This window comes from Pleuronectes platessa, chromosome 14, assembly GCF_947347685.1.
Source record: "Pleuronectes platessa chromosome 14, fPlePla1.1, whole genome shotgun sequence".
NCBI classification, from domain to species: domain Eukaryota; kingdom Metazoa; phylum Chordata; class Actinopteri; order Pleuronectiformes; family Pleuronectidae; genus Pleuronectes; species Pleuronectes platessa.
The window spans coordinates 6517432-6534515 of NC_070639.1; the positions used below are offsets into that span (position 1 = coordinate 6517432).

At 41.3% G+C, this 17084-nt stretch overlaps 1 protein-coding gene across 1 annotated transcript in view; it reads right to left on the reverse strand.

Annotated features, from left to right (window-relative positions):
• Positions 1–390: 390 nt before the first annotated feature.
• znf385b (zinc finger protein 385B) overlaps positions 391–17084 on the reverse strand; it is a 38479-nt gene continuing 21785 nt past the window's right edge. Inside the window, exons 5-11 of the mRNA XM_053440734.1 lie at positions 4798–4934; positions 4480–4590; positions 2015–2186; positions 1532–1918; positions 1250–1434; positions 893–988; positions 391–660 (exon numbers count right to left, since the gene is read on the reverse strand). Coding sequence (XP_053296709.1) covers positions 391–660; positions 893–988; positions 1250–1434; positions 1532–1918; positions 2015–2186; positions 4480–4590; positions 4798–4934 — 1358 coding nt within the window. The remainder of the gene's footprint in view (positions 661–892; positions 989–1249; positions 1435–1531; positions 1919–2014; positions 2187–4479; positions 4591–4797; positions 4935–17084) is intronic.

A 17084-nucleotide genomic window follows, 5' to 3' on the forward strand; every position in this document is an offset into this window, starting at 1 on the left:
TTGCACCACATTTTCCGTTGCACCACATGTTCCATGAGATGGACGTCCAGCATCACGATATCAACAAATGAGCTGCAAGTTTCCAGGATAACTTATTGCTTTCAACAAAATGTGTGAAATTCTGACATTTTTCCAATCAAGGTTTTCTCGTTAGAGTGAAAATAGCGTCACAGGTTGCTTCAGTGAGAAAGACGTCTGATCCAGGAGGATGTTTTATCCCTGTGTCTTTTGTGAAGCCTCAGTTAGGGAAGAAGGTTGCAGGTTTGAACCCTGCAGCTGCAAGGACATAGCCAATGTCTCATATGGCCTCTTCTGCCCATGTAGCTCCCCAAAAAATGGATTTCAGAGGTCAAAGATCGCTGATTCGACTCCCCACCGCCACCTCTGTTGTCAGTATGGCGTGAAGAGAATTGACCCTTGGCCCGCTCTCATTGGTCCAGGAGCCGGACGCAGGAAGGAGGCGGTGAAGAGGGACGAGGAGGCCGAAAGGCGAGGGTGGAGAGAGATAGTCGGGGTGAGGGGTGAGGAGGCAGGCGTGAGGAGGGGACAGGATGAGAGAGAGGAGGGAGCGAGTGAGATGGAGGTGGTGAGGGTGGAGGGCGGAGGAGCGAAGGTTGTGGAGAGGAAGGAGGGAGAGAGGGAGGGCTTCACTAACTCATTCTGAGGAGGAGAGAGGAGAGAGGAGAGAGGAGAGGGGAGAGGAGAGGATAGGAAAGGAAAGGAAACAAGGAGAGGAAATAATAGTTATTGTAACAGTCATTGATTTATTACTGACCAATAGTGTTGATTGAATTATTGATAATATTTCACATCTGCTTGTACACAATACTGTACTTAAATATGTTAAAGAAATGTAAATTTGATTGTGAGAGAGTGGTAGAGAGACACTCACTGTGAGAGTGTTTCTCTGCTGTTTGTTATAAGGGCTGTATTTGGGTTTGCTGGGTTTTCCTGCCACTCGGTCTTTGTGCCTCCTGCTGGAGATGTGCTGCAACAAAACAGAAACAAACACTGTCACACTGATGAAGGAAAACATGGTAGAAAATAGCTCATATTATCAAATTATCCAGTGACAGATCAAATCTTTCGACCACATTCTATATCATGTTTTTTTTTCTCTTCACCCTGAAGGAGTCATATATTAAACTAGACGGCTTTTAGTGTAATCCTGCTGACAAACTATCAAGTACACTATAGTTAATAACAGTAGATTGATGTTATACTGTTCGTGCCCGAGGTGAGCTTCCACCTGTTTGAGTTGGATCTCAGAGTTTACGTGGACGTCACAGATCTGACAGTGGAAGGTTTTGTTCTGCAGGCCGGAGCCTTTCAATCCCAAGCTGATGCCGTTCTTCAGCTTTGCTCCGGGACGAGGGAAGGCCTTGATCGGCCCTGCGCCGCTCCGGGCCTCCAGCATCGTCTGGTGCTTTGAACCTGGAAGCAAAAGAGGCACAGAAACCAGCTTTTATCAAATGAGATATATACAATATGACCCAGTTGGCTTCCCGTACATCACCTCCATCCACCTCACCTAAGTTATGAGCCTCCAACTGAGACAGAGAGTTGACAGCCACTTTGCAAAGGGAGCAGTAAAGCAGCTTCTTCGCCTTCTCCTCCTCAGATTCAGCAGGGAGAGGTGCATCCTGGGAGGAAGGAGGAGGAAGAGGAGCATGGGACGAAGACGAGGTGATAGGAGCTGGAGGAGGCAGAGGAGGGGAAGCTTTGGAGGAAGCAGAAGAGGAGGAGGACGAGGAAGAGAGGGCCGGAGCAGGTAGAGCGGAGGGAGGACTGGAGGGAGGAGGCTCACTGCTGGCTCTACTGGATGAGGGCGAGGAGGAGGAAGGAGGAGAGCATGAAGAGGGGAGGAGGAGGAAAGGTTTGAGGGGAGTTGAGGAGTCTGTGAGGCTGGATAAGAATTCTGAAGAAAAAAATGAAAAAACATCATGTGAAACAAAGAACAAACTCACCACAGCATAAAAATGTTGTGACATTCTCATCAGCAGATAAACTCAACCTGTTTGCTGATTGGTGCTGCTGTTAAATGAGGCATGAGGGGCAGGGCCGTTGGGACTGGAGTAGCTCCCATTGGTCTCTGCAGTGATTGACAGCTTGGTCTTGGTCTTGTTCTCCTGAGACTTGAGCTTCTTGGCGTGACGGCTGCCTCTGTAATGAGCCTCTGCTTGAGACTGACGGACAGAGAGACAAGTAACTTTTAGATCTTTATTCTTCTGTCGTCTGAAATCCAGACTCTTTGTAAGTGTCAAACAGAAACGGCTGCACTTACAAGACTTTACCACCAGGCCATAAAGCTTTTTAACCCCTTACTGCCTGAATTAATTTCCAATTATAGAAAAAAAATATTATTTGTGTTTTGGGCTTTCATACAGATGCTAAATTAAGTGGAGATTGTTAATTTCAATATAGCATTTACAGTAGATATAAAATAAAGGTATGAAGCAAATTAGCGACATTAGGCATAATGGGGCATAACCTTAATTTAACAAATTTTCCAGTCTCTTGTATGTAGATTGATGCTGCTTTTGATTGAAATTGAATAACAACATATGTTCCTGTACAATCATTGCTGTTCCATCATCATAGTATTTAAAATACAGCTTAATACCTCAAAATAACTTTGTTGAACAGTCCCAAGGGGCTAGTATGTATTTTACACTTCGACCACTAGATGGCGGCAGAGTGCTTCCAATACCTTCCTAGGTATGTGTAGTATTTGCACCATCAGGCACAATCGTCACCTCGGCGGCAATAAGACCGGAATGGGGTTTGAGGCAAATTCGCGACACCCTACAAGGGGTTAATCAAGCTGTTTACGTACCATCTCTTATATTGAACTCTATTTTTATTGAAACTTCTTTTTTCCTTCTCTCTTTTTCTTACTTTTTTCTTAACGTTTCTTGTAAAATTGCCTTTATTGCTGAGATGACCTGTCCTCTTGTCCAATACCTGCCACTGGTTTCTGAGACTCAATGTCAGATAAAAGATGGATTATTTAAATTATCAAAATTGATGCAACAAAACCAAATAAATCAGAGATCATACAATTAAAGGATCAGTGTGTAGAATTTAGGGACATCTAGTGGTGAAGTTGCATGTTTCAGCTGAATACCTCTCACCTCACCCTCCCCTGCCAGACATGAGAGAGAACCTCTGGTAGCCTTCAGTTCTCATAAAAACTAAAAATGTGTTTAGTTCCTTGAGTCTGGGTTGCTGTAAAAAAACATGGCGGCCTCCGTAGAGAGGACCCGCTCCTGATGTAAATATAAATAATTTAAATATAAAGGGGCCATTCTAGGTTAAAGAAAACAAGAGTTTGTACAATTTAGATTAATCACACTAGAGTGAACATTGACTTTACGGCAATTAAAGAAAAGAGAGGTTCATTTCTGCCAACATGCAGGACAAACAACTCTTTTGTCCACGCTGCCATTGACCTTTTCATTTTTTTTTTACAATTCTATTAGATTTTAATATCTTATTCTCCTTGGCCATATAATGACCTTCATGTTTGATGTGCAGATGGTATTATGTTGATATTTTCATTTAATTTTACTGTTGACTGCACAACAACGTGCTCTTAGGTGACAATTATTTATATATTTTCTTGATCATGGTACTGTTCATCCTGTGTGAACCATGAATTTTACGATGTGGTCTGGGTGACTGGTTGCAATCTGAGTATGACAATGTCAGTGCATTTACAGCTGCATTAATGTGTTTTCTCCTGTCAGTGGGTCAGAAATACACCTCCAGGTCAACAGTGTCCTTGTGTCATGACTCAAGTTTTACTCAGCGTATTAAACTGAGTTAATGTTCTCCTCCTCTGATTCCGGTTTTAATGTTCACTCATGAATTATTTGACCAGCTCATGAATTAGTCAGGTGTGATTGGCACGTCACTCATGAGCAGCTCTTAACCTCTCAGCACTCATTATGTGATGGAGCTTAGTGTCCTTAAGACAGCTCAGTGTAAACATAGAGGGCTAGAGGTTACACCTGCAAAAACACACTGTGGCAGTGTTAAGTGTCACACAGGCCCAGTTCGTTTGACTTTAACAATTAAAATAAGAATATTTTGGGGGAAATCATCTTTGGTAAAAAAAACGTCATGTTTGTGCATCAAGTGCAGATACAGACCCAGGAAGTTGTTTTGTCCAGCTGGGCAAAAACTGCAAACATTTGTCCAGTCAAAAGTTCAAAATCATTTAAATTAAAAGGAGACCCTGGCAGGGCTGGCATACCATCATGTCTTTAATGAGCTCTTTGTGGTTGTATTCAGTCTCTATGTTGTCATTATGTGCCTCCTAGTAGTCGTTTTGTGTCTCTTAGTTGTTGTTTTGTTGTATTTAATGTCGTTTGTAGTAATTAAGTCTCTTAGCTGTTGTTTTGTTATATATGTTGTTTTGTCACATCACAGGAAGTTGATCACTGAGGAAGATGAATGAAGCAAACACACACTTACATCAGAGTTGAACCTCAGCTGACAGACGTTACATGAGATGACCTGTCTCTTTCTGGGCACCATGGTAACACCGAAGGTGTGATTGATGACGGCTTTCTGCACTGGGTCCATCTGCAAGAAATACGCAGAGGTCAAAGGTCGACAGCCTGCTCGGGACTGACTGAACAGTGATTAGTCTCTTAATCACAGTCAGGAGCTACACCACCCTGTCAACCTGTCCTGTTAATGTCCTTCACACACACACACACACACAAACACAAACAAAAACACACACACACACACACACATACACACATAATGATACAAACAGTCACATACCGTGTTGAAGTTTGGAAAAAGTCCAACTGGCGACGTCGTCTCGACAGAGTAGGTCAGGAACGGTTTCATCATCATTGAGGGACCAGTGGCCCCAATCAGCCCTGGCAAGGCCCCGCCTACTGCGCCACACCCACTTCCTGTAAGCAGAAAACAGTTTTGACCTTGCAGATTCTCCATATTTTTTGACGAGCGAGTGGGGGGGAATAATGGCACTTCAATAACAATTTCAAAGAGTCTCTATGTTGATTTCATCAAGACACTGAGTGATACACACACACTTCTTGGCAAAGACACCCAAGAACAAATGCAGGATATCCATCTCACTCAATTGTTTATATCATTTCAACCTGGAGACCTGAGCAACTGCTTTACAGTAAGAATGTGAAGAACATATGGAGCGATGACCGCTGGAGGCCCGAGAGAGAGAGAGAGAGAGAGAGAGAGAGAGAGAGAGAGAGACAGAGAGAGAGAGGGAGGCTGAATGAGCAGCTTACATAATGAGTCCATGTGTCCAGTTGCCACGGGGCCAGTGAGGGCTGCTCTGTTCATTTCAACCAATCACAACCATAACAAAACCACTGTGAAAGTTTAAAGAATCAAACGTGTCTTCAGTCCCATTGTTAAATTACGATGTGATTTTGACCCAGTAAAACTTTTCAAAGCTGAATCAAGAGTTTACGTTTGGGTTTACCCGTGAGGGCGGTCTACCAAAGAAAGGTGGTGACGAATCTTAAGTCTGAGCCCAAATTTAAACCTGCTTGTTCCATAGTAAACACAAATACAATGAGTAGATCTGAAGAAGAAAAAAAGTTCATTTATTCTGTCAGTGTACGTTTATAGTCACAGCTTATAGACACCCTGCAGTGAATGATCTGACAACAACAGAGAGTCGGTGGAAACTAAATCAGCCTTGACAGGGGAGGAGGACGAGGACGACGAGGACGAGGAGAAGTTTTATGGTTATTGTTTTTTTCTTTCTATCCAACTTGAATTAAATACATTTATACCGTCCTATTTTAAATGTACAATAAAGCAGTTTAGCTGATTTTAAATTCATTCTCCTTATTTCACACCCATTCTGAATAACCATGGACTGTATTCACTGACGATATGGCTGCTCCACCCTAAATGAAGCCAAAGTAGGACCCTGGTGGCTGGCTGCAGTATAACCGCTCAATTGAACCCATTTGAAATACCATATAATATATTTACAGCGGTCCTAGAGCTACCGACACATGTTTTAAACAATTCTAAATGCACTATATCTTATTCTAGCCTGTTTTAATTGGATTAACTGACTGAAATACATTCCAAACCAACTGATGTAATCCATTATAACTGGTCATAAATAAAATATGCAAACAGAATATCGGATTTCAATTGTAGTTATAACCCGTTTGAACCATTTAAAAATGCACAAAAAAACCTATAACCCAATGTAAGGTATATCCAGGTCAGATCAGGCCATGCCAGGCTAGGCCAGGCCAGGCTGGCATACCTTTAGACTGACATTAGGCTAGCTGTGGATTAGCTGCATGCCACACTGTTGCTTTCGGAGTTTGACCTCATATAACAGAGCAGGAGTCAGAGTCTGTATTTATCACCACAGCTCTTTATTAAGTTCAGGACAACATGACTCACCACAGTGCTGTAATCAAACACATGGAGCTGGACACACACAATGACCACTGTGTGGATCAGCGTTTATTAGCTAGAAGATTATTTGTGATGGTAAATACAGATTGGGGCCTATTTTTATCGATGGTGTTATGTGTCAACTTGATGGAAAAATAAAAGCTTTGCATTCGATAATGCAACCACAATGAAGATGTAATACTAGTAAACTGAACCCATGCACACTGTCGTTCCTAAAAATATCTCCATTGTCAGAGCAATGTCAATAACTTTCCATGTGTAATCCTTTCTCATGGTATATATATCTTACTATAACTATTAGATTTCCTTTGGTTTATATTGATTGTTCATTTATTTATAGCTTTTTTTTCTGAGGGCTTTTATGTCTGATATTGTCTGTGCTGCTGTTACATGGAAGTTTCCCATTTGTGTGACTAATTAACTATTATCTCATCTTATCCACAACACGAGAACCAATCATGACCTATCAAGTATCACTGAAACCATCTCAAGAAACCATAACACATCCATTACTGGTGCCCCCCCAATTACCCTGGAACCTTTCTCAGAAACACCATTACAAACCTACTTGTCTCTGGGGTCAGTTCCTCCTCTCTGCTGATAGTTACCTCTGTTTGTTGGTGAAACTTGGTGAAAGGGTTTGTAATGGATCAGGGAAGAACCATTTTGTGTAGATCTGGGAATTATTTATTACCTTTTTCCAAAATTGTGAGATCAGGAATTTTGGGATATTGTCATTGACTTCACAGGGAATAATTAATGGATCTTGATTCAAAAATCATGTGCTTTAATGGAATTCCAGTGTTTTCATTGCTGTTTGGTTGAGTATCAGCCAGATTATGATTCGATCAAGAATTTTCCTCTTTTAAACTTTAAAATTGTGAAATAGGGCGGAGATCTATATGGAAAAAAATATTTGGATGTGGATAATGATCTCGATTTTTTAAGTTAAAAGTGTTTTGGGGGGGGATGTTTATTCAGTTACTGTATGTTAAAAAAAGACATACCACAGAATGGATATGTGGTGTCTAATGTGAGGAGTTTGTAGAAAACGTCTATGAACACTTGTGTGTGTTACAGACATCAATACATATATGCAATATGGTGATCAGCCAATCAGCCTTGGCGGAGGTTTGTTATTGAAAACTTACAACTCCTTTACTTAAATCACCGTAGAGACCATCAGAACTTCCTTAAAGACCCTGGTCAACTAATAAATCACCTCTAAGACCATTAATGGTTCTTTAGTTACCACAGGAATCTGCTTGAGGACGACTTAAACCATCTGAAGGAGCCAAGAACACGCTGCCGGACTACTTGAGCCGTCTCAAGGATCACTTGAGCCTTTACAAACCCGTCTCTCAATCTGTCTGGCCAGTGTCCGACCTTTTTAGGGTCAGTGTTTCAACATCCATCAACGCCACTCAAATATCCGGTGATTTTTGTCTGCGAGCTGGTGCTTTTTAGGGGTGCGTCATTAAGTGTGATCCTTTACATGCTGATATAATCTGTACATGTTGAGCTTCTGTTCTTTTCTTTATGGTCTGTATGACGTCAAGATAATTTTCAGTGTGTGTGTGTGTGTGTGTGTGTGATGAACAGTGTGGTGACAGAGTCATCTTAATTCTGTCCTCCTGTCCTGTCCTCTGAGATCCAGTTACCACACACACACACAGTCACCCCTCTCTCTCAAAGTAAGTTACTGTTCTAAGAAGCTGCTATAAATACTGATACATATCTGCTACCGCGTTCACATGGGAAGTTTGAAATCCAGCATGAGAAGTGACCAACAATCAACTAACACGTCAGGCAGTTTTATATCAGGCTGTTGTTGATTGGTGAGGAAGATCTGTGGAAGCCGCTTGTAAATAAACACTGATGATGAGCCTGAGAGCTCAAGTTACTTTTACTTTTCCATGTGTGAGTGGAATCTGTTTCACACGGGCAGCATTATAAAAACAGGTCAAACTGGATCTTACACAGGACTCGCAACTGAAATGCTGCTCATTCACTTTAAATGGGGAGACGTCATCCGTCGCAGAACTCCATCGGGACTCTGCTGAGTCACGTTGCTCATGCTGCGTACAGCAGAGCTCAACTTTTCATCCTCAACAGAGGAACCAGTCAAATCATGTTCACCCATTCACATACACATTTATACTGGGATCAAACAATTGATCCTTTGTTTAATGGACAACCCGCTCTTACTTCTGAGGGACAGATGCCCATTACTGGTGAATTAACTACATCCAATCCAGTCTGACTGGTGGTAGTTAAACAACTCGCTCTGCTTCTCTGTTTACAGACAGTTTTACCTGCTCCTATAGGATCATACAAAAAAGCTGAACTTGATGTGGAAAATTCTTTTGGATATTCTTCACCCGGGCCAGTCCCCTAAACATGATGATGTTTCATCAAAGTACTCGTATCATTATCATGGAGATTAATGAAAATGTTAAACTAAATGGATTCTCGTCTGACCCATAATGCATCCTTCCACCAAGCTTTGAGATAATCTGTGCCGTACAATTTGCATAATCCTTCTAACTGACACACAAACAGACAAGTGCAGATAAGAATATAACTTTGATGGTGAAGTAATAACTAAAACTTTTGCCAAAGAAATTAATCTTTTTATCTTAATTGTAAGTTTAAATCATTATAAACCAAACATATCTCAGTTGCACACATTCAGAACTGCCACAGCTTCTCTCCTGGTGCAACATTTGCTGCTTGCTGGTTGGGATTGAATGGTCTATAAATTGATCCTAAACCCTTTCTGAGTCGTCGCATCCAGTTTCCTGCTGGTCACTCTCTGATCTCTGCAGCGGTCATATTTACGACTTGGCTGCTATCAGGGTCATCTCTGGCATTCACACCTCACGAACAGAACACACGCACACACACACACACACACACACACACACACACACACACACTCACACACACACACTGTTACTAAAAAGTGTGGTTGCAATTTGATCGCTCACGTCAGCCTGGTGTATAAATCCATGTGGGGCTGATTAGGCACCGTAAAACTTTTTAGTTAGTTGCAACAACTGGGGCATAGCATGTCTGGTGTTTCTGGCAGGAGGAAAGCTTTGTTTTCATAAATATATATATATGCATCACATTAGAGTTGTGATGATCAGTCAATTAATTGATGAAAATTAATTGGCAGCAATTTTGAATATTTGTTACACGATCCCTACATGTGAGGATTTAACGATTTCCTTTGCCTTAAGTGACCTTGCACTAAACCGTTGGGTTTTGGACCATTTGTCAAAAAATAAATCAGACGCTTGAAGATGTCACTAATGCATTAAATTGATTAACAATAATCGGATTAATTGATAGTGAAAATAACCAATTAAGTATATATTAGAATACTTCAGCAACATGATGACAGGAGGTCAGATAAAACATCTGAAGCATGACACACACACACACATACACACACACATACACACACACATACACACATACAGTGCTAGGTAGGTGTAGTTAAAATAAAAGAAGTACGCAAGCAACCAGCTGGCCAATAACAACTCATCTTTCAACTGCACTATAAACTTCTGTGCGTGTGTGTGTGTGTGTGTGTGTGTGTGTCTGTGTGTGTGTGTGTGTGTGTGTGCGCGCTTGCATTGGTCTTCATAACCCTCATTGAAGCAGTTCTGAAAGCGTCTCAGTCATTCAGTCTATTTCTGAATGACGGAGATACTTTTGTATCCTGCAGTCACAAATCAACACAGCTCTTACACTGTGACACAGACAACACCGGTGATCCATTAGAAGCTGTGTTGACAGCACCAATCTTTGATGGAGACCAAAACAAAGCAAGATAGATTATTAGTTGATCTATTCAAACAAATGTTTGTGTACACAGGAAACTTATTACAACAGAAACACATAGAGAAAATCAAACCAACTAAAAAAATAAGAAATAAAGCCCCACAAAAGAGAATAATTGAAAGTTGAACATACAATCAAAACAAAATATAGACTGGTCAGAATAAGTTACAGCTTGGATGCTCATACTGTCAAAATCGCTCGATTGAAAATGATCAATAGTCGGCTACTTGGTGAGCTCATAAGGATTAATCAAACCAACCACCCCTATTTTAATATAGCCCTTTTTACTTGATCACTAGATCTGCATTAATATTTGGATCTAATAAAAATGTGGAGTTTTTTTCATCAAGATGAGAAATCAATTAAGATGTTGAAAAGCGCAAATCATGGATTTGGATCAGCCCACTAACCTGGACTCGAATCGAAAAGTTCTTCCCTGAAGACCCTAGTCTAGTTTGACTAAGTTTCATGGAAATCCGTCTAGTAGTTTTTCCGTTATCTTGCACCAAATCATCAAACCAACAGACAAGACCTAGCAGCGATGAAAATACTGGGCTGTATAGTAAAGCATATATTAAAGCAGCTAACCTGGATTGCTTTTCACGTAAAGACACTATATGGGCGACTTATAACTTTAATCCAACTAATGTCAGAGTTTAATGAATAAAGCTCCGGAGAGGGGTTGTGAAACAGTATTATCTGTTGCGTAAACATCAGCCCATCATCATCTAGACTGTTGTTGCAGCTTCATTCTATCATCCTCTAACTCAGCAGAGAAAAGAGAAACATCTGCTGCAGTTCCCAGGCTGTAAAGTGATTCTAGCCAATCTGACAGCAGCACAGACACAGAGGGCAGAGATGATACACAGATGACATTTATATAGCGTTTTATTGTCTTAACTATTCACATGTTCTCATTCACGCACATGCCACACATTCACAAGTACAGTGTCTTGCCCAAGGACACTTCAGCAGGCACATAGGAGGAGCTGGGGATCGGTTGGTGAGTAGTCGACAGCCGCCAACAGGAAGTGATAAAAGCTGAGCATGAGGAAGAGCGATGAAGATGTTTCTATGATAGGTTCCTACCTGCACCGGATGTCTTCTTTCCTTTCTATCTTGATCCAGATTTATTTTGGATTCTGTAACCTTTTCTCCCCCTCTGGCTGTATTCACTGTAAATTCTACTGTTCTCTACTGTAACACGTTCTGTCGTCTACTGTACTCCGCTGCTTCCTCTCCGTCCCTGCTACTCTGCTGTGGTCTTTTTTACAAACCAAAGAGCAAAAGCCAAACACACCCACCACTCTGCATATGTGTGCTTGTGAGAGAGAGAGAGAGAGTGTATCAGGTGACTGGAGCAAAAGTGGCATGTGTCATCGCTATCTGAACCCCCGAACCCTAAGCGTCAGGTGTGTGTTTCTTTTTGTATATATGTGGCCGTGTGCGTTAGTTCTTAATCCCCTGCTGCCATTTCCTCCAGAGACAAGAAACTCTATCCCTGAGGACGACTGAGGGGGAGAGAGAGCGACCGCACATACACACACACACAGTTTACCGATCATATTGGAAGATTAAAGATGAAATTACCCCGCTGCACTCGCTGCTTTTTGTGTGTCTGCGTGTGTGCGAAGGGATCCGAGAGCAGTTGTTGTTGGCTCACACAATCTCTTGTTACACAGGGAATAGTGTGCGAGTGTGTGTGGATGAATGCAATAAACATTAAAAACTAAGATATCAGATGTTTCAATCAAAACACAGAGCAAAAGTTTCCATCACCTGCTACCATACATGAATAGTTTGTGAAGATGAACAGCTGGTAGTGCAAATGTTTCACCTACTTTCGTTCAACCACAGCAGAAGAAGAAAATAGGAACTTTCTGTTTGTGTCATGTATGAATATGAGGCATATGACGTCTTCTTAGCGTTTCTACTGCTGTTAAACTAGTCAAAAGCAGATCTTTACACGTCCTGAACGCATTGGCTCCATGGACCATGGGGTTCTGTGTCACAATTCAATGGGGTCTGTGAAAAGTTTCCAGACTCAACCCTTAAAATTGTCATGATATGTGGGTTTTCTGTGTCGGCATAAATAATTAATGCAGGTCTAATATCTTTCTAAGATATGCATTTTGTGTTGTTCTTTCACATAAATAAGTAGAAGCGTAAAAAATATTCCAATTATTACAAGGTACATGGGGGGGTCAGTCAAGGGTCCTTGGTTGAGAAAATGATTATGTGAAACTCTAATCACGCCCTGACTCCAACTCTGTTCTGCATCTCATTTACAAGTTTCCCGAGAATGTTTGAATATGAATAAATACATTTTCTTCCAAATCAATAATTTCCCCACTGACTTTCTCACAAAATAATTAATTGCAGGAGCTTTTGAAGCCGGAATGATCTTAGTTTTGTCCTTGGACATCCTGACGGCACAATGACATTATCCCTCACTGCAGAAAACACTGCTGCTGAAATCACTGCAGCTGGAGACGAAGCCTGGAAGAACGCGGGGTATTAATACACCGCTGATCCTACTGGGAGGAGAAACCATCTCATCACCTTCATCTGCATCTTAAACATCCCTTATCCACAGAGAGCGAGAGCGCTGGAGAGACACAGCCTGAGTGTGGTTTTGCTGACAGCAGCATTAGACATCACACCGCATTATTATTATTATGCAGAGAAACATAACGAGCGAGCATGTATGTGTGTGTATGGTGTATGTGCTTTGAGCGTGACCTACTTGCAAACATGCACACACGCAAACACACATACACACGCACACACACAGAAATGTTTGTACAGCTATCTTAGTGAGGACACTCTTTGGCATAATGCATTCCCTAGGCCCTCGACCTAACCTTAACCATCCAAACTAAATGCCTAACCCTAACCCTAACCCTTAACCTAACCTAAGCAAATTCTAACCCTAACCCTAAAACCAAATCTTAAACCCCAAACAATCCATTAAAGGTGGGGTTATAAAGTGAGGACCGGCCAAAAGACACACACTCAAACACCCACACACACACACACACACACACAGACACACACACACACACACACCAAGCCAATAAGGAGTATGAAAGCAGACAGGGGAGCTCCAGTCTGAGACTAAGTATAAAACAGTAGACGCTCACGGAAAAAGAACAGCATCGTCACCTGCAGTAGAAATTTCATTAGAATCAAATGTTTGCATGATTGTGTTGGACAGATAAAAACAGCGGACTTAGTTTCAGTGAAAAAGCTGAAAATGCAACATTTAAGCGAAAGAAGAAAGGTCATAAAGTCGTGCTGCTAAAAGATGGAAAGTGATTTGTAAACTTCTCTGATTATTGATTAATAAATAGGGATTTCATTTTTTTTCTTCTGCCAAACATGATTATAAACTGAAAAATACTTAGGCTCTGTTAATTTAAAAATCTTATGCAGGTTGTTCGCTCTTTCACTGCAAGAGGGGTTCCGGTTCAAATCCTGGCTTGACATTGGCCTTTCAGTTTGGAGTTTGCATGTTCTCGCTATGTCTGCATGGGTTTTCTACATTAACTGCCCATAGGTGTGAATGTGAGCATAAATGGTTGTTGGTATGTTGAGGGTATATCCCGCCTTCTGCCAAAGCTCAGCTGGGATTGGCTCCAGTTAACACACAATGACCATCAATGGATAAGTGGTATATGGATGGATGGGCGGATACACCCAAAATTATTTGATACTTTATATGAATACATCCCCCGGGGTTGTAACGCATTATAAAATGGATTTTACACTATTGTTTTAACAGTATATCGGTTTAGCAATCAATAGATTAAAAACGCAGTTTCCGATTACCAGATGAAAATAATCCTTGTAGTTGCAGCACCAGCGACATAGACGTAACATCTCTGTGTTAAATGAGCCTGATTCTGGATAAAAGAGGCGACACACCGACTACAGCTTCTCTGACAGAACCCAACGGATGAAGCGAGACTGAGACAACAGGGCCTAAAGGTATAATTTAGAAAAAAATTGATGATGTTGTGTCAGTTACAAAGACAAACAACCGATATCTATAAACAGTGAAGAATGAAGCGTACGTTTAATCTGCAGAAACAAATCCAGACACACGGTAGACAAGGGAATTCATTGTGTGTTTATGTCTCGCACACAGACACGCACACTGAGCTGTGGTGATGAGCAGCAGTGTGTGGGTAATCACAGCAGTCACGCTATCTATAATGACAGGAATGTCAGCAAACAGAGTCAGACGACCAATCTCAGTATTATCTTATTTTCCAATATTCTGTTTCTCCACATCTAGCTGCTGATTCACCTGTAAATACTCCTCTTCCTGAATAAACACAGCCCGATCTCCAGGTGGAGCACACGTGAGGCCACCATCACATTTCAGAGAAGGCGCACACGAGGCTTCACAGCGTGTCCAAGTGTTTGTAGCAGAGATCTGAAGTGAAAAAAAATCCTGTTTTTCAGACTCTTCCTCCACAGTAGGTACATTTCAACCCACCTGCTTTCAGGTACATATTTTACTTGAGCCATAAAAAATGAAAAACTGCCACAAAAGCCAAAATACTGCTCGCTTTTTCGATGTAGAGACGTTGGCATATAAAGAAAGAGAAGACGATGAAAACAGAGTTGCTGTTTGCAGAATGGCTCTATAGATGGTGATTAGGGTTTTCTGAGTCGGTCTCTCACTTTGGTCCAGACAAAGACATCTCAACAACTATTAGATAGAGGGTTAACAGATTTGTTTGACACATTCATTGTCTCCAGTGGATGGATCGTGCCGACCCCATTGATCCTACTCTTTCCTCTTACTCAACCAAATGGCTCATATTTGTGGTTTTCAATGTCTCAACAGTTCTTGGAAGGTTTGTGGGGAAACTGGTTACCCCTTTCATGTTTCCCAAAAGTAAAATAATAATTATAATGCACCTACAGCAAATACAAACTCACATAGCTGCTGGCATAATTGTCGACTCAGTGTTGACACAGTGAAGTTGGGCTTTAAATTGAGGGTGTTCACATCCACACTGGATGAACACGACTCTCAGCACTCGTACATTTTTATCCCTTATATCTGTGTAGTGTAGTTATTATATTATTTATGAATATCTGAAGATTAAAATTGGTACAAAGCAGTCAAACAAATAATAGTTTTCTCATGTGGGAGGTCTCTACAGGGTTTTGGTTTTATTTGGTTTTATTTGGTTTTATTTGGTTTATGGTTTTTCTACGTTTTCAAGTACAATACATTTTTATACGTTTACATAATACTTATATGTTGTCCCTCGAAATTTTATGGAATTTAATAATGAACTTTAACATTATACAATAAAAACAGTTATTTTAAAAATAAGAATTTTTGGACCCTCAACATCCACATCATTTATGAAAATCTGCCTTTTTCACCTTGTCTCAGCCAAGGCACATTACTGTTTAGAGACATGATACCTTTTATTTGAAATGTATGCTGTTTCATTACATGATTTTTATGGGCTTATAAATGTGTAATAAAGAGAAAACCATACGGACAAAATATGTTTCACTTCAATGAATTATGAGAAAACTGAAAATTCAACATTTCGATTTTGCTTTATCATCAACTGTGCTGAGATGAAGCACCAGCTAAATGTATTTCATTCAATTTCCACTCAAACCACAGTTTTCACCCGAGCAGACAAACCACAGCCTGACTACAGCCTCAGTTCAAAGTTTGGGTGCAGGTCATGACCTCCTGGTCGTGTTACCCTCGACCCCCCCCCCCCCCCCCACACTCACACATAGCAAACACCTGTAGTGTGCGGACATTGTGTACCCACTGTATTACCATGAAAGAAACAGAAAGCTCATGCTTTAACAGAAACAGACAGTAGAAGGATTTCCTACCTCGACTCAGGAAACTACTCCACATCATCAACAGGGAGACAGCTGTCTCACCTCCTCCTGCTCTCCCCTCTCCTTTCTTTCATCTGGTCCCGCGTTAACAACAAGCAACAACGAGAACACACAAACCAAACAGAGGAGAACCGCCGTCTCACTGTCTGTCTGTGTAAACGCAGAGAAACACGTGTGTGTGTGTGGGTGGGTGTTTGTGTGTGTGTGCACGTGCACGTGCGTGTTTAGAGGAGGGCGACCGACACACAGCGAGAGAGAGACAGTGTATGTGAGTCACTGAGGTGATGATATTCAGGGTGAGCGGTGATGACAGCCACTCTGTCTCAATGGAAATCCCTCTTTCCCTGTGTCTCTTTCTCAGTGCTGCTCACTCGCTCTCAGCCAGTTCATGGCACTGTGATTCAGAGAGGAGAAGTAAAGGGGGAGGAGGAGGAGGAGGAGGAGGAGGAGGAGGAGGAAAATGAGGAGGAGGAAAATGAGGAGGAGGAAAATGAGGAGGAGGAGGAGAGGAAATAAGGGAGGTACATACAATTTGAATTCCTTCATTCTAAAAACTCGAAAGACAGAATGAAAATAGAGAAGAAATTGAAACAAAACAAAGACGCAAATTAATAAACCAACAAATAATTTAACGAAATAAGCAACAGGGAATAAAAGTCAACTAAATTAATATATAGAAGAAAAGAAAAAGCCTCTCTTATGTGTCCTGTACAGGTTTACTAGTCCCTAAATCATCTGTCTGCTGTCAATCAATCTCAATCTGACGTCAACTGGTCCTACATGTCTTCTACTAGCTACCATTAGTCCGCCCTAAAGATTGGAACGAAGCCTATCAGTTTGCCGATAGCTCAGCTAGTCCCACCAGGTTTTTACAACCTTTGACA